This window comes from Hirundo rustica, chromosome 1, assembly GCF_015227805.2.
Source record: "Hirundo rustica isolate bHirRus1 chromosome 1, bHirRus1.pri.v3, whole genome shotgun sequence".
In the NCBI taxonomy this organism is placed as follows: domain Eukaryota; kingdom Metazoa; phylum Chordata; class Aves; order Passeriformes; family Hirundinidae; genus Hirundo; species Hirundo rustica.
Window position 1 is genome coordinate 18,373,004 of NC_053450.1, and position 24,422 is coordinate 18,397,425.

The 24,422-nt window shown below is 35.3% G+C and overlaps 1 protein-coding gene across 1 annotated transcript in view; it reads left to right on the plus strand.

Moving 5' to 3' along the window:
- ANGPT1 (angiopoietin 1) overlaps window positions 1–24,422 on the plus strand; it is a 156,660-nt gene that overhangs the window by 56,381 nt on the left and 75,857 nt on the right. The window contains exons 2-4 of the mRNA XM_040065768.2: window positions 14,328–14,483; window positions 15,366–15,487; window positions 24,121–24,353. Coding sequence (XP_039921702.1) covers window positions 14,328–14,483; window positions 15,366–15,487; window positions 24,121–24,353 — 511 coding nt within the window. The remainder of the gene's footprint in view (window positions 1–14,327; window positions 14,484–15,365; window positions 15,488–24,120; window positions 24,354–24,422) is intronic.

Consider the following 24,422-nt stretch of genomic DNA (forward strand, 5'->3'; position numbering starts at 1 on the left):
AGGAAATTTTGGTTGTCCAGTTAGATAGATTTATGCTTCCTGCAAAAATCTGCTTTCACTCACGAAGGCAGGTGATTCACCAATGAAAAGCTGTGCCCCCATGTGTAAAGGGAGATCTTGCAGTAACAGAGACTAACACAGATGTTAACAAGAGTGTGAAGGAGAGGAAATAGAATCACATTTTCTAAACACTCAGCTGCATATTTGGATAAGGAATTTTCATCTAGAGCAGAGTTTTATAGTACATTTGAGATTTTTTTTTTTTTTAATCTATTTCTTTTTGGCAAGTAGAGGAAGTCCTACCTAGAAAAGTCATTCAGACCAGTCAAGCTATTGCAGTGTTCCAACTGAGCCTCTACTCACACATGCTATAGATTTGGGGATGACAATGAGGAAGATTTTTTTATGCCATGACCTTCTCTCATGTAGCAGCAGTGGACTGCAGGTCTGTTTGGAATATCACCTTTTTTTGGGATGCCATGAAAGCAGAGATCTTGCTTCTGTCCAGCTGTGAAAGATCTGCTCTTGAATGGCAAAGAGGCAAAAGATAAGCTTCAAACAAACCCCCAACACCTGACCTTTCAGGAAGTTCAGTTCTCAACTGGAACTCTGCAGCTCATTTTACATAATCCTTTCTGTATTCTTCCTTTTAAGGAAAACATCTTTATGGTGGCCTTGCAGCCCACTTGCAAGGAAAGAAATTGAGTCCTATTTTCCTACTTTTTGTCTTTACAATGACAAAAAGAACAGTGACACTCTTTTCAGCGTTATCACACAGAAATCCATTAAATATTCTACACATTGTGAAGAAATTTACACCTCCCTTTCCCTTTTCCTGCTGGGAATTTGTGGTAGCATGGTAATTTATTCCAAGTAGAACAGAAGCATTTCTGTTTTAGTTTTCTTTTCATGTCTAGAAGTTAGAAGTTTAGCCCAAATGTAATAATGGTTAATAATCCCTATGTCCACACTTACACTAAGGTCAGCAGCATACTTTTCACAAGAAAATAGTCTTGAATAGCATGTTAATAGGTTTACAGTAAGGAAAACCCCCAATGTTTGGTTTTAGAGCAGATTAGAATTGTAGCCAGCTAATAAAAAATAAAATAAAAGCATTCTTATTGGCTTTGGGAAGATATTTTTACCTGTTCTGGAGCTGAAAGTCAAAAAGGAAAACCTCAGGAATTAAATCCTGGCCAGATTGTGGGTACTTGCAAAACCTCCCTTGACTTTAATATGTCAGAATTCCAGACTTCCTGTGCCATCCCCACTCCCCCAAAAACTCTGTACCCTAACCCCATATTATTTCACATAATGGAAATCGAAAACACGTCATCACCTGAATGCAATGAATTGGATCCAGATGAGACAGGGATACATTGGGAAATCAGGAGTTTCCTGACCTGTTGCTCCCAGGTCTCTTGTACGGCTCAGCTGGCTTTAGCACTCTTGGCCCCCTTTATCGGATCAAACCTTCGGGCATGGCACAGAGTTAACCTGTTTCTATCAGCATCAATACCAGGCATGGAAAACCTTGTCACTGAAAAAGTGAATGTCTATTTCGGAACAATTATTTTTCAATGTTTTTATGGTTTATATTTAGATTTTCTGTGCTTTGGGCACAGGAGTTTGCAGGTGAAATTGGGGCTCAAATGTACCCTGCAGTAACCAATACAGTTTCCGTGGGTCCTCCAGGAGCAGCAGATATGACTTTGCCAGAGTCATAGTTACAGCATTTCTTTAGTACTTGACAGGATTTTTATTTCTTTCCAATACTGAAGAATTTGCTGTGCTGTAAAGTTTTGTCTACAGGGCACAGAAATCATTGTCAGCTATTGGGAAGGATGTATAACTATTAACATGACTGCAACCTACAGTTCAGTGTAACATCTGCCAAGCTTTCCTTGGGATTCATGAACACTTTGTTCTCTACTATTGCAATACAAAGTGTGATAGATGTGTGCATTATTGACGTCAATTCTTCTTTCGATCAAATAGTTGTAGTCATGGGAAATGTTATCCTAATTTTTATATATTCTGCACATGTGGTTAAACTAATGACTCGAAAGTCTGCATTTATATACAACAACTACAAAGTCAGTAGAACAGGTATTTTTCCTTACCCATGAGGGAGAAGAACAGTACCACATGGCTATCATTATGAAAATGAGACTGAGGTAAAATCCTGACTTAGAATACTTGAAAGTTTAAGAAAATCTATATTTGATTTTAAGCTCCAGTTATCTTTGATTCTGAAGAGTCACAGCATGCTTGAAAGGCCTAGGGTATTTTCCTTTTCTTTAATAGTCCTGTTATTCTGATATGCTGGTTTATTCAACGTATTTTTTATTACATTGTAAATGCTTCTGGGTTATTACTAAACCACCCTTCTGACTGTGGTTTTACTTGGCAAGAAAACATTGGTTTTATTGTTGTGCATTGGCCTACTTGGGATTTATTGTAAAATTAAAAGTATTGTAGAAGGAAGAACAAGAGAGCAAAATCAGTGATAAATGATAAGAATTCATGTAAGATCTGATTGAAATACAGACTTGTAATAACTGGTGTGTCCCATCTTTGACTCATGGCTCTGTATTTTCACTACATTAATCATGCTGGAGGGGCTGTCACTTCATATTTGTGAACTGTGAAGGTCCGTCAGGGCAAGGGCCTGTACATGTTTCTGGATTACAAATCGGAAATGACTGTGATCGCTATCACTTTGGGCACAGGGACACTGTGTAGAAATTTGCAAACAAAAGTAGCAACTTAATCAGTGACAGAGTGAGCCTGACAGCTACCCTGCCACTTCGCTGGGAATGCGGGAGCAGCACGGGTGCCAGGACTCCTGGATCACCAGAAATATATTCATGTTTAGATTATCCAAAGGACATATCAAAGACATGTGAACAGTTTCTTGCTATTAAAAAGTAATTAGAACCGTTCCTCTTTGCGATTACTATAATGATTTTAATTTGTACTGAACTAGCATGAGTCTTTAACAGTTAATGTCTAATTGTGGACATTAAGTATAACATTTGCAAATATATGCTTGGTGGCTTCTGTTTTCCCTTGTAAAACCAGATGTATTTTCAAATTTCTGCATCCAAACTGCCCATCTCTTTGTCTGCCAATCTGTTTTTAATTTATGTCACTGTTCCTCTATCATTTGTTATGTCTGTTCTGCATGAGTGCTCATGGACAGATTTAGTAAATCATCTACAAATTTATTTGTCTTATCTTTGTTAAGAACAATAGAAACTTTACATCAGCCATAAAAAGAGAAACTCCTCATGAGCAAGCAGACATGTAATTGAAGAGTGAAAGCTTCTCCACTTCAGCTCATGATTTCATGACTTACAAAAGAATGCATCACAATAACATCCTCTTCCAGGAAGAGCTGTGATTATGATAAACTGAAGTAGGAAAGAATATTCTTGCCAGGTCCTAAGAAAAAAAAAAATGCGGGAAAAATTCTTCTCCTAAAGTAAGGTTTTAGGACAGAGACTCTTCCATCATTCCTTTTCACTTATCTCCTCTTTACAGTGACTTAAGTGCAGGAATAGACCAAAAATATTTTAATTTTTAGATTTTCCCTAAATTTAAACATTTGAAATAGAAACGTATTTCATTCTTCAGAGTTACATTAAAATAGGGATTTTCAATCCAGTTTTCTTGTCATTACTGCTGAGTTTATGCTCAGCACAGAACAGCCCAATTCTGCTCCTCATTGTTGCAATTCCAGTATGGTTATTCCTTTAGCAGTTAATGGAAATAAAAATGCTTATTCCCACTACATGAGCTCTCTAGAGAAACTCACAGTTCTACATTTTTCATTTAAAGATTGTGACATTCAAGAAGTAAACTCAGGGCAAGGATTTGATCCCTGTAATCATATCCTGAATCTCACTCCAGCAACTGGGGATGAAGGAGATTATATTAGCACACGTTTGCTAAAAGGAAATGCAATTGCTCTCTTTCAAAATCTAAGAGGAATGTAATGAAAAGAGGGACCAGAACTGTCTTTGTATGCTTTGGCTGCTCTCATATTTCTTATTAGATATATCTGATCATTCTATACAATTATTAAAGCCATAAAAGGATATATATCTCGAATGCAATTTGAGATAAACCAAGGCACTTTTATCTTATTAGGTTTCCTAATCTTTTCTATAGGCTAATTTAAATACATTATATCTCATAATGTTATTTAGTGACTTTCAGTTATTTCCAATGCTACTTGTAAAAGAGTTTTTATAATCTATTTAGTGGAATTAACTAATCCTTATTTTATGTATACTACATGTATGTGCATATGTAAATATGCATGAATATGCAACAGTTTCACTCTGAGATTTTTATGCATTTTTCCGATTTTAATAATTATTGAAAGGAAGTATTTGGCAGGCTTTTTATTTATGTATTTTAATACACTCTTTGACATGTATGAAGGCAATCAGATCCATCAGCATGGGAAGAAATCAAATTTTTGAGGGCTGCACATATTTTGGCAGGACCATGTCCCTGGTATGCAGTTACACATTCATTACAGTGCTGAGAATTATAGGTATGTCTGGAGGCACTTAGAGATTAATCGGTGTATATATAGAATTTCAAAAATGGGAAGAAAAGGTGTTAGAGTTTGTACTAGCAGTTAATTTTTTTATAGTGCTGTGGGAAATTGAAGCTCTTAATTTACTACTACAGATATTTCTGAAAATTTAATTTATTTGTATTTCTTATATGTATTTCATAAAATTGTAAAGTGATTCCAGTGGAGATTTATCAATATTTTAATGTCTGTATTAAAACTAAGGTAAATATTGCCACATATCCAGAACATCTATCATTAAAGTGCTTTTGCTCAGATTATTGTCATAAAAGTTGAGAACCGTAAATATAGCCAAAATTTATAGGACACAAATGAACATTGCTGCCTACACAGATTAACTCCATAATTTAAGAGATATTATGTATACAATCATGTAAATCTATGCACATAAATACTGTGCGTGAGAATATTTAAACTCTTGTCTAGATATTAATTCCTTATTGACTGAAGAAGTTCAGCAGATTTCAGGTTTGTCTCTCCCTGGGCTCTGCGGGGGAATAGATTTTACAGCATGTAAATCTGTAAAGTTTTGCTCTTTGTTATATTAGGTAACAATGGACAAGACCATCTTTCTTCAATATTAACTAGAATCATGGTGTTGAAGAAAAGTGCTGAATGCAAGACATAAAACAAAACAAAATAATACTTGCCATTATTAGGCAAGGGAAAGGAGACAAAAAGGACAGGGTTCTTGATTAAAATATTAATATTGTTTGTAGTCTAGATAGGATTTTTATAAACATTTTTTTCTAAATAAGATATGTTGGGGTGAGGAATCTCATTTTCTTACAAATACCTTGTCCACTCAGCTGCTCTAACTTGTCAGAGGTCTCATCGAGTCAGAAGTTGGTAGCAGGATTCTTTGCTCTCAAGCAGACCATGAACCATTTTGTCCATGCAGATTTGTTCTGTTTCCATTTTCCCATGTGTTTTGAGGTAAAGTCAGCTGCATAAACACTTATTGTGGACACAGCATTCCTGCACTTTATCTGTTTTTTTGAACAAAGCAAAACCCTACCATGACTGAGTCCTTATCAGGTGTCAAAGACATATTACATGACAGGGAGTGCACAATAAGATTTACATTTCCCGTAACAATCAAACTTAAAGAAGCTTTCATTGTTCCTTTTCACCAAGGAAAAGATGTCAGATAGGGATCATTTCTATCAGTTTCAGTTCTCCTCACCAGTAGGTGGTTTATGATAGAAGCACACACATAGAGGATGTGAACATGCAGTGTGCAGAACATGAGTTCTGGTTAGTGTTATAAGATTGATGGGATGCCTAGAGTGGATGTTTTATTGATCACTTTGTGAGGAAGGCAAAAATAAGTATTTGCCTGGAAGAGTGAAGAAGTTGTTTTATGGACCAGGGGATGCCCTTGAATTCCTGTAGGCCCAAGTGTACTGAAATTGCAGTATTTTCAGTGGTTTCACTTCACCTAAACTTATGATTTATGCCATCTAAACTTCCAATTTAGGCTTTCAAAAAGGATTAAAAACTGAGACTTTGTTGGCCATTGATGTAATGTACTGGGTCTTCAGTTGACTTTGAGACTTCATATCAGAAAGGCAGAATGGTAATCTGCAATCTGCACAAGAGAGCAAAATGGTAAAAAAAAGAATTTGTGGTCTTTTCGTGAGGAAGATCGTAAGACAGAACTGAAGAGCTGAAGGCAGAGCATATGGCAATGAATAAAGGGATTCAGCTTCTGTGAGATTATCTATCTATCTATCTATCTATCTATCTATCTATCTATCTATCTATCTATCTATCTAATCTATCACCTATCTATCTCACGAAAAAATAACTTGTTGAAAGACCAGAGAATAAAACCATAGAGTCTTAATTTCACAACCTTTCTCAGAAAAGTGTGTTCATATGTCATAGTGATGAGTGTCAGAAATCAAGCAGAATTAAAAATAGATTAAGTAGTACAATGCTAAATCAATATACTATCTCCTATAACACATACAGATTTCAAACTATATTCCAGCTTCCCAGGTTCAATGAAAGTTTAGATATAAGCTGGCAGAGCAATATAGCAACCAGACTATTTATGCAGTTTAAGATTACATTTTTCAAGAACCATATGCAATGTAGTAAGGAGATATTTCAGTGGAACTAACTTTGATTATGTCATATGTGCATAAGCTAGGAATGAGCCAAAAGTTGTTTAAATATTCTTCTACACAGATGTTGTTCCAAAATTTGTGTTTCTGGAAAGTAGGCCTCACCAAAATATATTTGCTAAAGAAAATTAATTAATTCCACACTTCAGTAGAATTTTTTTTTTTTGAAATCCCCACAGATGTTAATAGTTTTAGGGTGACATGACATATGTTGCATTTTTCATAACTATGTCTTCTTTTTCAGTTTATATTGATGATGGTTCATATTTTCAGTCAACTGTAAAACCAAATGAATTTAGTTTATAAAACTAAGTGGTTTAGAAAATGATCAAGATAGAAAAATATCATTCACACAGTAACAAAATTTATAAATGTTAACATTCAACAAGATAATACTTTGAACCAGAGATATTACTAATCAGTAGAAAATGAGAACGTATTGTTATGATTAAATGTTATCAGAAGCTTCCTCGTGGGACCTATTTAATCATGTTTGATGTGATTCTCAGTTATGGTGCTTATTGACGTTATTAAACTTTAAGATTAAAAAATGGGTTGTATGAACTAATATTCATAAAACAGTAATTGGAATTTATTCCTAAATGTTTTGTATGCTTTTGTAGAAAAGCTAATTTCTGCCGCTTCAAATGACAAATTTCATTCATATAGATTTTTGGGGTTTATGTCTAGAAATGTCTAAGCTTTTAGAATGACATAGAACTTCAAAAACAAATTGGAAATATTTCTTGCTACATACTTAATAAGGAACTGACGTTCATATTTGAATATTATGCTGTTGCGTAAACCTAGCTGGGGATGCCTTTAAATATCTTGAAACAAAGCTGTGTGTTGCCCATATCTTGTATTTCTATTCATAATAAAAGTACAGTAATTAATTTTAAAAACCTTCCCTTTTTGGTTTTCTAAGATTTTAGTGGGATGTCACATAGCATATTCTTCCACCATCATCATCTGTTACTGACTGATACATTTTATGTACTTTACTGAATAACATAAAATGGTACAAAGGTGCCAAAACACCACTGACACAACCTTGGATATCAGCAAATCGACTGATTCTTTAGAGATTGCAGTTTTGAAAGCAGCCTAATAAAGGAAACTCGAGTTTAAGATATTTCTGCCAGTTTATAATTTCAGAGCTAGTTCATGGAATAATTTCTCAGATGGTTCTGCAGAGTGCCACCCTATGGAGGAATATTCATATATTCAGAAAATTCCTCAATGAATGTCCAAATTTGATTAATTCTGGTCTATCCAAAACAGTTCCTTTTATTTATATCATCATGTGTGGCTTGCTTTTCTTGGTTTGTTTTTTTGTTTGTTTGTTGCTTTTTAAATTTCTGTGGTTTTAATTCCAGAGACTCCTCTGTTTTCTTGACATCCTTCAAAAAGTCTCATTAGGACATGGGTCTTCCAAACCTCTTCCCAGTTCAGTGGAGATTTTACTATGGAGTTTGATTCCAAATATTGAGCTTGCAAGCTTAGGTCTGAAGCACAGTAATAAAAAAACAAAAACAAAAACAAACACCAAAATAAACAAACAAAACCCCCACAAACAAACAAACACCCCCCCCCCCCCCCAAAACTATGAATAATGAAATCAACATAACTAGAAAGAACTATAAAATTACATAATTTGTCAGATCTTTACCTGAAGTATTCTCCACAGGAATGGACTTTTCACAGTTTGCTCACAGAAGAACCCCTATCAGTATTTTATTACCTGTACTGTTAGAAAACTTTCACCTAAAAATTAAACTCCCAATACAGAAGCTTCATGAATGTGGGAAACAGGTTATTCACTTCCCCTTTGCATTTTTGTGTTAGTCAAGTAAATTATTTTCTTGTTAGCCTTCCTATCAAGCTAAACATTTCTAAGTCTTTCAGGTTTTTTAGATTTATGACAACTCTTGGTCTTCTGTTCACTTTTCTAAATAATGTATATCTTTCTTGAATTGCAGCACACAGAACAGAAAACAAAACTGTTGCGGACACTATACTAATGCTGAATGCAGCAGAAAGATTACTTCATGGGTTTTGGAATAATTTCATACATGGGTTGTACCTGATCTCTTCTGACAAAAAGATGTCTGGTCTTTATCTGAAGAGGAAAACCTGCTTGGATTTGGGGTTTTGGTTTCTTTGGTTTTTTAGCTAGCTGAAAGATTCTTCTACATTTATAACACACTTTTATTTCACTGAAGGTTGCTATAAACTCAAGCTCAACCTCCATGAGGACAAGTGTCAATAGTGTATTAGAAATCAACCAGACAAGAAATCACTCATCTGGGGCTGAATCAAGCAGTGTTTAGTCATTGTGTGAGAAGAACGCAGCTGTGGTTTCACCGTTCACAGTGGAATTACATCTATTGAATTATGCCTTATAGCCAGACAGTAAACATATGGTATGCTGAAGATTCAGACGTTCAAGGAATCAAGGATTTAAGGAAAAGTATCATTTATGTGTTTGGAACATTTGGTTTGGAAAACCAGTCCAATGTTGCAGTTCAGAACTGAACATACATTCCCTGCAAGTCATTGTTTGTTTCTCTGTCAGGAAAAGAATTTGGAAAACCACACTATTGTGATTGAGTGTTGAGATTTTTTTTATATCTAAGTAAGAAGTCAAAATGATGAGTTGCAATATTGCAGAAACTTACAAAAATGCAAAAATGAGTGCAGAATAATTGTGCAAGTATCATGCTAATATTTACTTTTATTAAGGTGTAAATGAAAAACTAACAGGCTTATTTTCTTGTTGCTTTTAGGATAAAAATCTGGATACATTGAATTTAAAAAAAAGGAAATACAGTTTTTACAGCCAGTTTTCCTCATAAATGTTTGACTACATATAGAGTTTGTGGGTTAGTTTTCTGTTTCGTCTTAGAATTGAAACCCACAAATATATTTCATAACCAATATATTTCATAACCAATGATTTTGTGAAAGCCCCACATACCACATATCCCAACATGCCTTTATGGAATCTAATTTGTGTAGCAGTCACTTGAAGCTTTCACTTCAGCTTGCAAGGTTGTTTTCATAAATTTACTGAAGTTATCAGTATGATCCTGTATCAACTTAATGTGGGTAATCAGGTAAGATTGTTTCAAAAGTGGTACAGAGTAGACTTTTAACATTTGTGCATTACTCATTGCCTTTATGTGCCATCCACGTTCATTGTCCTTGATTCCCAGTAATCGTATACCAACAGAAATTGTGCAAGAATTGTTCTCTGCTTATTGGTATTGCAATACATGAAGGTTGAATCATTGTAAATTTATCATTTTATCAATTTTTCCTCATTGAAAAATAGCCTATAGAATATATAGTATAAATAAATGCAATATTGGCTTTTTCAATACATGAATAAAATAACTTTTCTCAGTGATAAATTCTTTCCTAACCCCTTTCTGCTTCTTCAAAAATCAAAGAAATTTTAAAGTATTCTATATATTCTACTTCTTCCAGCTTATTCCCACTAAGGCTGTTTGTGTATTTATGAAACATAAATCACATCAAATGTCATTTTTATATCTCACTCCCAGAGGCAGTTTGTCACTGTGGGGAGGTATGACTTTCCCTCAAACAGAAAAATAAAGAAAGAAGAATTGATCTTTCATTGGTTGGCTTGTGGTGTAGTATTACTAGTATTTATTCATGTTTGCAAATCAAGACAATACAAAACCTCTCTTACAAAATAACACTGGACGTTGTCTTTCTATTTTTCCAAATGATGTGCAGTCTATGGTAGGAGAACAGTCTATTGTTACTTTAACTTGTAGTCTTGTTGTAAGGCACTGCATGAAAACATCTTCTGGTTATCATAACAATTCTTAACATATTGTTGTTACCTGAGACCAGCATTATTTGATCAAAGTAAAATCTCTTATTTTATTTATAAGCCCTCTGCCCCAAACACTTATCATTACATAGACCCTAAGCTACAGTTTCCATTTCAATAGTTCTATTAGTGTTTGGGTGGTTTCTATGAAGGTTATTCAATAGACATTGTCCAGAAAAGGCTAGATATTTTTAATAAATAATCCTCTGGAATGTTTATTAACCAGTAACACTGAACCTTCTGACAGTTTTATTTCTGAGAATGTTACAACGTTCTTATACATCCCACTGGTAATTCGGCATTACCCACAACTCCTCTGCAATGTAATGAGTCTTACTGAAAGCAGATGCAGCCAAATTAATAACAAGGACATCAATTTGCTGTGGAAACCTATAAAGTTAGAGGGGTGGGAGCAGAGGAAAAGAATGCAGAATATAATTCTGCTTAACTTTTGCAAAAAAAGTAGCTGAAATAAGTAGATACAGTGATTTAAGGACTTGTTTAATTCAGAGTCTCTGGAGGAATTGAATTTAAATTAATTATAAGATGAAGGAGTTCTAGAAAATTAAAACTAAACCCCTAAATGTTCTTTAATTTTTCTTCTGTAAATAAGTTTCCATGTGTCAAATCTTCTGTGAGGCCACCCTGCAAGGATCCTTTTATCACCTAGTAAATAGATGCTATTGCTCTTAACTAACCACAAAGAAAGCTCAGTTCATATGCTTAATACAAGGCCTCCAGAGAAGGGAAGGCTTCAGATGAAATTCCATGCTTGGTCATAATGCACCTGGTAAATTGTTGGCTTCCTGCAATAAAAATAATAGGTGAAATCTTGGCCTATTGAAACCAATGGGAATTTTGGCATTGATTTTAGCGGGGCCAGTACTGCAACAAATAAATCTACTGAGCAAACCAAAAGAAGTAGGTGAAGGGAGGAAGGAAGGAGAATTAATGTAACAAAACCCTTATATTATTTCAGTCCTTGTTCAACCTCTCTTTGCCTGAGTGAACAGCTCTTGATACTCCAGAGATGTGCTCACAGAAACTATTGTGGTATTCTGAACACCAAATATTTACAAAAGCACTTAATGAGTAATTCTGAAACAGGAAAGTCAGTTTTGTTGTTATAATGAGTCAGTCTCAGATTCAATCTGAGGCTGGTTTAGGGTGAGTAACCAAGGGCAATTGCCAAAGACTGGATACCATGGGGACAGTGTTGGACTGGAATAATTAAGAGTATGAGTTATACAATATGCCTCAATCTACAGTTGTGTTCTTGGTAGTCAAAACTGCTGTAGCTCCACTGAGATGCAATCACAATCCTCTCTGTAATGTGACTAAAGTAAAAAGCAAAGAAAATTATTTAAAAATATAAATTTCTTTTTATATTTATATCCCTATCTGTGGGTATTTTATTTGTATGTGAAAACATCTAATTTCTGATTTCTGATGTGTAATAAATTCATTACCACTTTTGCTGGAGTTTTCAGATGTATGCATTGCACATATACACCACATGTACAGAGGCAGTTTCAGAAAGCTTCAGGCTAGCAAATCAAGCACTGTACAGCTACAGCACAGACATGCTATGTTCCCATCTGCAAACAAAAGACATTGGATGTGAGGAAATGTGTGTGTTTGTAACCTCTCATGAACAGCACCAGGATTAGAGAATCCTGTGTTTCATTAGTAAATGAAATTCTTTAGAGAAATTGAACTTCTTGTTCAAATGTTCCAGAATCAGTCTCCATTTTCTGGACCTGAATATAGAAAAGGACAATCACCCAGTTTCATTCCCAAGGACTATTTGCAATCAAGAGATAGTCTGTGGGAAAAAACCAAAACTGTTTAGAAAAATGAGAAGTAAAGGGTAATTAAAAATATCTTATGAGAAATTTACATAGGCAAAATACTTCTGAAAATAAAATAATATTATAGAAATGCAATGGATCAAAAAGCTCTCCCTTGAACCAGCTTAATATCTGTAAAATGTCTCACAGCAATAAACTAAATCAAAACATTCAACTTACACTGAGAGTGGAAAATGGTTACATCTATTGTAGACATTACTTTGCAATACAGAGTTTTCTTTGGCTTTTAAATCTCATCTAAATACTTATCAAAGTATTCAAAAATAAATTTTACCAACCCCTTAAAACACTCACCAGGTTTTTAGTCCAGAGTGGTCACCTGGAAATTCAAGCAAACTTTTTGTTTTCTGAAACTGTAGGACATCCACTTTAGTTTTGACCATGATGATAGTTATTGTTTCTTCAGACTGGGATAAACAAAGAAACAACAAAAAAAAATCAACAGTTGTCTTATGCAGAAAATAATTTACATTGTGGCAGTCTCCTATTTTTGTAATAACATTCATAAAACTAGTAGATGCACATAAATGATCAAACTTATAATAAATATTTTGTGAGCTCCACTGAGGTGACTCATTAGAATATCCAACAGTGGTGGCCCCTAGGCATGGTATACGTATAGAAAAAATTAAAGCAGCCATTCTTATTAATCACACTCTATATCTGACTACTGTTCCTTTTTGCAGTATTTAAATCAACTCCATCTGGTTCTCTATTATTTAGTTGTACAACTTAGCTTTCGCAGTGAAATATGCTTACTGCTACAGAAGTAGATCCAATGTAATTAACAGTATCAGTTTAAAACAGTTGCTGCTTAAGTCTGAAATCAGCTAACCGTAAAGAACATCAGCTGCAAAACAAAACTAAGGACTAAGTCTTCACTGGGTCTAAACCAGCTGGACTCCAACTGGTTATTTCAGTAGAAGGTATTGAAAACCATGTTCTGGGCCACCCATCTTTTTGTTAAAGCTTTATGGAGGATATCAAACCAGAACAATACTCATAAAAGTAAGAAAAAATCTCATTATACTGTAGACTAGCCCTGGATTTATGGCTTGCTGTGGCAGGGCAAGGACATTGTCAGCTAGGAGAAAATGATTCTGCCTACCTAGACTAAAACAAACCATAACAAACAGCATCCTCTCTGGGGTACCAAATTTATTTAGAGGGTCCTAGTTCAGATTCTGTTCAACAATTTGCCAAGTCAAACCAAATATCAAGACCAGAAGGGCAAAGTAGCAAACCAGCCTATTATGCTTTTTGGCTAAAAATTTCCTTCTTTTATTGCCATGACAGTGTCACCAGTCCTTTACAAATTTTCAATTAAACAAAGCTGTGTTTGTTGCTGAGTTTATGAAAAATCTTTCCGGGGACTCAACCAAAATCATATTCCTGACTGGCTGAATGACAGACATAAGCCAGGAGATGTAGGGTAGGGTATGGTATGATAGGATCTCTTCCTTGAAAGACTCACATGTGTGTTATGGTGTACAAATAGGGTTTGATATTTTCCCCTGGTGTGCTTTGCTCTTTTCGGGTTTCATTTTGAAGCTGCTGTGATATCTTCATGACAAATGTTCTTTGCAACCTTGACACAAATAAAGGGAGGGCCTGCTCCAACCCATGCCAGCAGACCATGATACTTGGGAAGATCTTGGGACTCTGAAAGTGGAAGATAGTCAGATCCCAACCACAGTACTCATACGGCCAACTGAGACTTGGGATCCCCCTTAATTAAATTAAAATTTCTTCTTTTGACAAGAATGACAGCTATGCACCCTTTATGACACCAGAATAAAAATACTACAGATAAAAATACTACAGCTACAACCTTTTCTCTTTTTCAGCTTGAGAACTACATTGTGGAAAACATGAAATCAGAGATGGTGCAGCTGCAGCAGAATGCTGTGCAAAACCACACTGCTACCATGCTTGAGATAGGGACCAGCCTCCTCAGCCAGACAGCAGAGCAGACGAGAAAACTCACAGATGTTGAAACCCAGGTATGTTCTCAGCGTGGTTTTCAAAAAGCTGTTAATTGCAGAGAACCTTTCCCAAATTCTTTATTTTCTAATACATTACCACACAAAACATTTCATCACAGGAGTCCAGGAAACACACTTGGTTTCTTGGTAATAAGAACATTGATGATTGACCCTTGTTATATGTCTTTCTTCTCATTTCATTTGGTTCATACATTTAGCTCTATGTGTAACAAGGGCAAGACTGCCCAGGAAAGTAGATCAGCATTGGACTTTCTATAAACAGCTACCTATTGTCAGTGATACCAGTGTCAGGATAAGTAATGAGTTTTCATAAATCATAGCTTTTCATCTTCATTGCTGTATATCAATCATTTCCCAATTTTTTAAGCTCTGTAGGACAACAAAAAAAGGACAATTCAGGTTGCTCTGAGAATGCCAATGATTTCAAACAAAAATAAGACACTGGACTGCCAACATTAAAAAAGAGAGAATGCAGGGGAAAGCTGGTGTAGGTGCTCTATTTGCAAAATAGCAGATGCAACACTTTGACCTCATTCCAAGTACTCTTGCACTTTTCTGGTTTAAGAATTCTTTGTAGGAATGCATGTTTGAGGCATGTCTCTTGTTCTTTCCATTGAAATAAAGCTTATTTGGCAGCCTTTTTTTCTGCTGATCTACTACTATTCTACAGTAAACAGAGTGCCAGAATATCAGCTGGTACATATCAGTGTAGCATGATTGAGTTCATCTGCACCAGCTGAGCATCTGAGGTTAAAAAAGGATTTAGAAATATTTTTTGATGAATCATCAAATCAGAATGAAATTATGATATTATGCTGCTAAAACAAAATATCCAGGACAATATAAACATTAATTAAATGCTTTTAATTTATCCTTAAGGTGCTAAATCAAACATCCAGACTTGAAATTCAGCTACTGGAAAATTCCCTGTCAACATATAAGCTAGAAAAACAGCTGCTACAACAGACACATGAAATCCTAAAAATTCATGAGAAAAACAGGTAAGAGTGAGTAGTTGGTCTCTTTCTCTGTTCATTACAAAGTGGCCTGTGTATACCTTGTCAAAGGAGCAAATATGGTAAGTGGACAGCATAGGTGAGATTTATGAACTCACTAAAATACCTGGGGTGTCAACTTACACTATATTATATGTTGTATGATAAATGTAAACTGACTTTTACCACTCTTCATGTTCACAGTAAATTTACATCTTTCTCTCTTTCTTGACAATCATATGACCATAGTTCCTCCAATCTAAAAGCATAGGGATAACTTTTAAGAGCATTTTCAAGTAGAAAAATATTATTAAATTATGAGATTTTCAACTACTTTAAAGTGCATCAGAAAATCTTCATTGGTTCATGTTTCTAATTTTAATTGATTCAAAGATAAGACATATAGAAGGATCTCTCTCTCCTTTTGTACTCAATTATCTATAGCATACTTGTAGCCATGCTCCATTTTAAGAAGTCGGTGGTAAATATTTGGGGTTTATGTTTAAGTGGATGAAAAAAATATTTAGCAATGCAACCTTTTAGGCAGTATATTGATAGTTGGGGAGCAGTTCCAGTGTTCCTTTTTTGTGACACAGGGACTCAGCACTTGAAGTCACTGGGCTTAGCAATGCAGTCTGTCAGAGAGCATGTGTGGTGAGCTGACCTTGTCCGGGACGCCAGACGCCCACCCAGAAACTCTCTCACTCCCCCTCATCATCAGAACAGGGAAAAAATATGGTGAAAACCGCGTAGTTGAGATAAAGACAGGGAGATCACTCATCAGTTACTGTCATGAGCAAAACAGCCTTATTTACTACCAATTAATAACAGCGTAGGGTGGTGAGAAACAGAAACAAACCCAAAAAGGCCTTTCACCTTTACCTCCCCTTCTTCCCAGGGTCAACTTCACTTCTGATTCTTCTACATGCCCCCTCAGCAGTACAAGGGGATGAGGAATTGGGGTTGTAGACAGTGCACAACACTTTGCCTCGTCCTCTTCCTCATGTTTTTCCCTTCTCCAGCATGGTTCTTTCCTACAGGTTTGAGTACTTCAGGGTAAGAATGCTCCACATGGGTTCTCCACAGGTGTTGGTTTCCTTCTGGACAAATCCACTCCAGTATAGGATCCTCCACGGGAAACACCTGCTCAACCATGGGCTCTCTCACCGGCTGTAGGGTTGTGTCTGCTCCCGTGCCTCCTTCCTTCCCCTTCTCTCACTCTGGTGTCTGCAGCATTGTTTCTCTCCCTTTTTCCCTCCCTTCTCACACTGTACAGCTGAATGGAACCAGCTGTGCCTAGCTCTGGCTTTTCCTCACAGCAGCTGCCCCTGGGTGCTGGCACCAGGGCAGTAGGAAAAGCTGCTCCCCTTCCTGTGCTCCTTGAAATGTCCAATATACTGCTGTCTCTGTAATGGACAGGTGTGGGCAGGGAGGACACAGGGTGCCTTGACTCCTCAGCCTCACTCTCAGCTCCCTTCCAGAAAGAAGAGGTCAGCCTGACTAGGACTAAGGTTTCTATTTCCTCTGTCTGCATTTGATATTGAAATAAGGCAAACAGCTTTTAAGATGACGCAGACACTGAAGCATGTGATACAAGCTATAGAGGACTGTTCTAGTTGAGATCAGTCAGTCTTCCAAAGAGAGCACTGTGACCCCATGCTGCTGGACAGGAATTGGCAGCTGAGGCAGAAAAACCTTGCCCAGAATTATGCATCAGCAGAGCAGCACCATAGTGGGAAAGAGGCTACAGGGCAAAGAAGGCAATACAGAGGTAATGATGAAAAATAGAAAATATTGTTACAAAGAAATGTTTTTGTTAAATGTGTCTAGTTGCAAAGCTGGTTGAATAATATATTATTGCTACTGATTATGAAAACCAATTGAATGTGTTTAATCTAAAAACCGTTTGTCACCAGTAATTCCAGCCAATGTTATTCTGAAGAAATTGTATTGCTTTAAAAGTGCTTGAACTCCAGAAATGTCCCTTAACCAAACAGAAATGTGAATAAATTGCCGTGGGATTAACTTTGTCCTCAGCAATCTCAAAAGCAGGTAAACATTCACCTAAACTGCTTATGTGAGCTCTTCCTGTAATCCACAGACACACTGGGTATTGGCAGGGGGCAGTTAATTCTACATATTTTACAAATTTATTTAAAAATTGACTTTATTCAAGCATTAGTTAAGTATATAAGTATTTATACTTCTATCTGCTGCAATATGGTTAGCAACAAAATTTTGTTAGCTGTTTAAGAGACTGCATCTTGAATACTTAATCATTTGGATTTATTTATTTATTTACCTTAGGAATGAATCCGAGTAGAAAGCCTTCATGTCAGTAAACAAACAAGCCCTACTTGAATTGACCTTTGACTTGGCTGACATTGTGATAAAATATTTTTTGAAAAGTCAGAAGAAAAGGTCTATTTTTAAAAGCACATTTTTTGTTGTTTTTGTCAGAGGTATAGGTATTTGTGGATAGACAGAAAATCACACGGAATTTCATCTTGTAGCAAAGGAAAGACCTGACATGCATTGTGTGTGTTCTTTTAAGGTCTCCTCGGGACTCATAAAATTAGGGAGAAGGCAGTGTTATAATTATACTAAAATATGGATCATCCACTCTTGTATCATCATCTACTCCTCACAAAGAACTGTGTAGTCTTGGCCTTGCAAGTTCCAAACTTGAAATTAATTATGTGTGCTTCAGGTTGACTATGGGACAAATCTTTGTTATCTCAGCAGATACTAGGCTTCTGGAAATGCCAATGGTTTTAGCTTGCTTAAATTTAAACAATATTTGCAGATTACTCATCAGTCTGTGTTTAGTAACTATTTGCAGTTAGGTACTCATAATCCCTCTCTATATCATGTTCACACCAATAAATAGAGAAAGTTTCTTTTATCCACATTATGTACATGGACTGTAAGCTTTTTTGGAAAGGATCTTTCTTTTGTAGAAGGTTTACAGCACAGTGGGAACTAGTGTAGGAGCTATTGTCTTTGCAAAAACAATCAAAAGAGATAGTGTACTGTGGGCTGATAAATTCTTTCCCTGTGCTAAAATTTCCTCTATATAAAATAAAAATTAAGATGTTATTCACATTCAGAGAACTAAATTTTGGATGAAAGTAATGCAAAATCTTTTAGTAAGAATAACTGGCCACTGATGTTCTACAACAACCTGCATATTATCCTTGAATAAAACTAACACTGTTTATCAACAAGGGAACAGTGCATGTTCTTTGGACTAGAAATATATCTGTTCTTGGCCTTTCTCTTTACTGCCTGTCTCTGCTTGGAAGAGGGGCCAATTTTTTTCTTTATATTCCACTGAAATGGAAGATATTCCATGGCATAAGTAGAATCACATTTGCCTTACAATCACATGTCTATTGAGTGTTCTCATGCCATAAATAATTTGGTTTTGTGGGTTCCCACCCACTATAATGTAAATGATGGTTTCTTCCATTGCCATTTTTTTCCCACAAGAGCTTTCTAAATGCTACTTTGAATTATTCTTGAAAGATTTCTCTTCTTAAGTGCCTTATGAACCCTCTTTTCTTTTCCCCAGAGTGTACCAGCTGTATTTAATTTATAGTGTGCTGTTTGTTTCAATATGCAAGTGTAAAAAATTTTCTATTTGCTAAAATGAAACAAATGAGGAAAAATATAATAGAATCCTGGATCCTCCATCAACAAGTAGTGGAAGTGAAATTTAAATGTAAAATCTTGCTTGAATTTCCAGAAAATAACACTGGATTAACACGTTCAGTACAAGAATTGTTGTATGCTATAAAAAGCAAGGACTCAAGAATGGTTCTTGAATGTCTGTCTGATTGTGTGAAAGACGAGGAAACAGTATGTCTGACAAGTTTTATTTGAAGGTTGTGCATAAACTAAAAAAGATAAATCCCAATTTTACACTTCACTTGTGTGATTTCAATGGAATTATCTTGTCACTGGTATAAAAAGTAAGCTTAATGGTGCTAAGTGACTCTTTACTTTACTGGCCTTGAGAAATCTCGGACACATATTTTTGTATTTCCTCAACCTGATCAGACAGTATCAGACTTGCAGGGCAGTATGAGTGGTCAGAACCTAACAGCATCGGGAAAATTTCACTCACCTAAAAGGAAGTACAAAGTACAAAGCTGTCTCATGCTTTCTTTGGTAAAATAATGTTCTTGTATGCAAAAAAGAAACATTGAAATCCTCTACCTATGTCTTCCCATCCATATAATAAAAGAAACCTACATATATGTGGCTAAATAACTTTTTTTTTCTAGTGTGGCATTACTTGTCTTTAATTATTGGATAGCTCAACAAAGTATATGTTTTATAAGTATATTTAATAAATCATAATTTTTAAAAGATTATTTTAATGCAAAAAATGTCCATCTTCATGGTCTGGTCTATATCCTGTTCTCACATGTCTAAACTGAGGATTCTGATAACAAATATTATTAAAAAATCTCTTTAACTTCTGTGGTCTGGAATGGATTAGAGATTAAACTACTTTATAAGGCAGATTGTCTAAATCAGACTTTCCTTCCCCCTTGGACAGAGAGTTTTCTACATGTTCTGCTTCCTCACCTTTCAAAATGACAACAGCTTTCACTAGAAGTCATTCTTTGACTTCATTATGAGTATTCTACCCTCTCCAGCAGTAGTAGAGTTTTTTTTCTGAATCAACTGGATGTAGCACAATTGCACTGAGGTGTTGCACTGAGTCATTCCCCAGGCTTATATCTTAACAAAGAAAAGATGTCATTTGTACCATTGAAAACAGATTCCTAGCCCCATCAAAACCACTACATTAGACATTGGGACATAGCTAACCTTTAGAAAAATTAAATTTGTCTGGGTTTGGGATCTGCGTGTGTGTGTGTGTGTTTGGTTTTAAATTAATATTCTCCTAGATAATGACTCCAAAGTGTCATTGTTCAATGGGTAATGTTGGTATTTAATCATAATAAAACCACTTTATTAGCAACTTTGTTCCGTTCCCCAAATGCCTGATTTATTTCCCCGAATTGAAGGCTCCAATTATAGAAAACACATATATATGTGCTTATGTGTGCATCTTCATAAATAAACATATGTATAAATATATTATGATGCTTTTGGTGAATGGTGATTTATTTTTATTGCGTAACATATTCCTCTGAATGTTTTGTATGCGTAGATTAGTAGTATTTTCAAAAATTTAGAATTTTCAAACATATAGGAATTGTATAGGAATTTAATATGTATATGAAAATTAATACAGGAAACTTACTGCTAAAAAGAGCCATAACATTTTATTGGAAAGTGTTATAAAGGAATGCTTCAGTCAGCCTTTTGAGGATGTTGTCTTATTCTTGTAGAGACAGCCTTCTTTCTATTTTGATAATATTTTATGTTGGCAGTAGCCATTAATGAAAATTATTAAATATATTTTAATTTTAACTATGTTTTCACAATGGTTCTTTAAAAATTTGAGAAAATATATTTTTCAAGCACTCAGCAAAGTTATTTCTTAATGGTAATTGTCAGTTTTGTCTGATGTTACAAGAAAGAGGCAACCAAGTGGTCTTGGCACAGTTAAAGAAATCCTAAATATCTTTTTAATCACTTTCAATCTGTTTTAAGATTTTTTAAACTTCCTTGCATTTTTAAAATTATTTAAATGGTTTATAACAAATATTAATATAACAATACAAATGAATAATTCTGGCCATATTGGAGTCAAAAGCCTTAAGAGCAGCTTTTCTCACACTATTGAAGGATTTCTTCCTTATCGAACACACCAGTTCAGAAATCCCAAATCTGTGTGAAGATTTTGCTTTTGTTCTTTTGGAAATTTGACCAGAGTTTTCTCATTTTTTCATAGTAAAACAAGTATGAATGTTTTGGACTTCTCCCAGGAATACAGGGAGTTGTCCTGTCCTCAGGACTTTTATCTGATATAGATTTATGGATATAGAAACCTAATTGTGTAAATATATATGCATTCCTGACAATAGCATAGATTTGCAGTTTATAATTACAGGATTTTTAATCTATGTAGAAAAGTAAAGGAAGCAAGTGCTATGACACTTCCATCTTTCTACCACATGTTGACACACCACTCAGAAATATTAGGATGTATTATTATTAAAGCCATAAAACATCTGCTTCCTGTCTGTCTCTGTAGATGCCAGACTGTGGGGCTTTAAACATTGTTAGCTTCTCTTTTCTTGCTCGACATGGTCAGTGCTGCCACAAATTAGATTGTCATCCCCCTGGATTCATTTGCTACGGCCGTAGGAATGCCACGGTGGGAAACAAATAACGCAGTGCATAAATTGTGGCTATCAAAGGCTCATTCTTTGACATGAAATCATTCAGATATGGAAATTATTTAGTTGGTGGATATGCAGATAGGACACTGTGGAATTAAGGAAATACATTGTACTGTACTATATGGATAAAGGGAACTTTCTTGTCTTTACTTATTATAAAGTTATATTCTATCTTCCTGAATGACATCTTCTCTTGCACTGAAAATACACAATGTTTAGGGGGACTGTAAGATATCAGACAGGGATGTGGCCCTACCTAGCACCCATTCAATTACAGACTGTGATCAGGCCACCCTTTTCCTATCCCAAGTGCATTGATGTAACTAGTCTATCAGAAAAGTTAAGATCTAGAGTCACAATCAGTACTTCAATAATTTCTGTGAAAAATCATCAGTGAATAGAATTATTCTGTGAATAGAACTAATAAATTTCAAAAGGAAGTGGGTTTCTTTGACAATATTTTATGACTAGAACAAAATCTATTTGAAGATTTTTCAACAGCTTCTGCCAAACTAAACTGCATCTGACTTTCTGTGTAAGAAAGTTCAAAGGCTACCACGTACATATTCTCAAAAAAATCCATGTGAATCTAAATCATGATATTTAGTATTAGTATTTAAGTGATGAAAAATCAGCCACAGGTCCAATAATGTGCTAAAATAATTTATAGTCTTTGGCTTCAAAATCCATATTTTTTCAGGGTGTAACCTTCTACCATTGTATTTCATTCCACTAAGTATTGCTATTTTGTTTCTAATTAAGGAGATTTATAAAATGAGATATATTCTCCGTTGTTTTTTTTGGACTCTGCAAAAATGTATTTTCCCTCACATATTTTCTTTTTTGCTCCCTTTACCCAGATGCTTCTGGTTTTCACAGAACTAGACATATTAATATTACAAATTATGTTTTCTTCAGGATCTTTGTAATTTCCACATTTGTAATATTTCATTTAAAAAAATACTACTTTAAAAAATTAAATTTATCTCTAGCTTGAACAGCAAATTTTGGTGCCTGAATTTAATCTTTACATTGTTATCATCTCTAACAGCTCATATTAAAGCTCCATGATATAGAATAGAAGCAACTCCATATGGATTTTATTACATTCCTCTGTTAGGTTTAATGACCTAAAATTATGCAGGCATTTTGCCACTGATCTATTATCCAGAAGTGAAAAACAAAGGTAGAGGGAGAGTGCAAACAAATAAAACTGAAGACTGACTTGAGCAGGAAGCAGTTTGTGGGCATGAGAAATACAACTTTTGTGTATACAACAGAAAGCTCATAGAGAAAGTAGCAGTGAGATTGAATTAATTTATCTTTTCTGTTAAATTCCCACCACAGCACCAAAGCACTGTCCTGGAAAACTTCTTGTTCATGGTTGACAGATATTAGCTGTCCTTTAAGTCTACAACACCATTATTTTTCTAGATGTAATCTGATATGCCTTTGATCTTGGTAAATTGAACACTTCCATGAAGGGGCAGAAGGATACTAGAAAAGGAATATTAATCCAGAGAAAGTGTTTCTATACATGAGCAAAATTCTTTACAAAAATTGATGTAAGCAGGTCACATAGCATGATGTCAAACAGTTTTCTGCCTGAGAAGCCTTTTGTGGAAAAAACCCCAAACATGGCTAGGGAGTGTTAGTGGGATATGTATGTAAACTTGAGGGAAACAAGGGAGTCCTACATTAAAATGCAAGTTGCTGAATTACCTTTTGGGAAAACAGTACTATTCTTAATGCGAAAGCAGGTACTGCTCATCTGGTGTGAATTTTTCACCCAGCTTCACGCACCCCATTAAAAGGTGTATTTATTATGGGTTCCATGCACCTTGATGATCCTCCATAATTTATAATGCTTATCATCCTCTCAGTGACAAGGGCCTTCACAAGCTCTTCTGCATTTTGCCCTGGTTTTTGTTTCGTCATGTTGACCTATTCATGTTGCTAACCATGTCCTCTTCAATGCCCGGCTCTTCTCTTTCCTCTGCCTATCTCAGGCTTTTCTGCCTGAGCTTTTGCATTCAAATGTTTTTCTTCCCTTATGTTTGTGTGTAGGAATACTTGTAGATCAGAGTAATATCTACGTATGCAGTTCCATATCCTTTAAGCACTACAACATGCAAACATCATAAAATGCAGTCTTAGAGATCAGTTATGGTTGACTACTTGGCAGAAAAACTCAATGGGCTGAATTACTAGATGTGACATATTTTAGAATTATTGATTTAGATAGTGAATTATACACTGAAAAAAGTGTTCTGGTTTCTGTATATATCTAGTAATTGTTTTATTTCATTTTAGTTTACTTGAGCACAAAATTCTAGAAATGGAAGAAAGGCACAAAGAGGAGCTGGCCACTTTGAAGGAGGAAAAAGAGAACCTACAAAGCTTAGTCACACGACAAAGCTACATAATCCAGGAACTAGAGAAGCAGTTAAATAAGGCAACAAGCAATAACAGTGTCCTGCAGAAACAGCAGCTTGAATTGATGGATACAGTTCACACCCTGATCACCCTCTGCTCCAAGGAAGGAGGTAAGAAAGTGGCATTATAAAACATCAGAAGTACTAGGAAATTTCTCGTGACTTAAGCCCTGAATTATT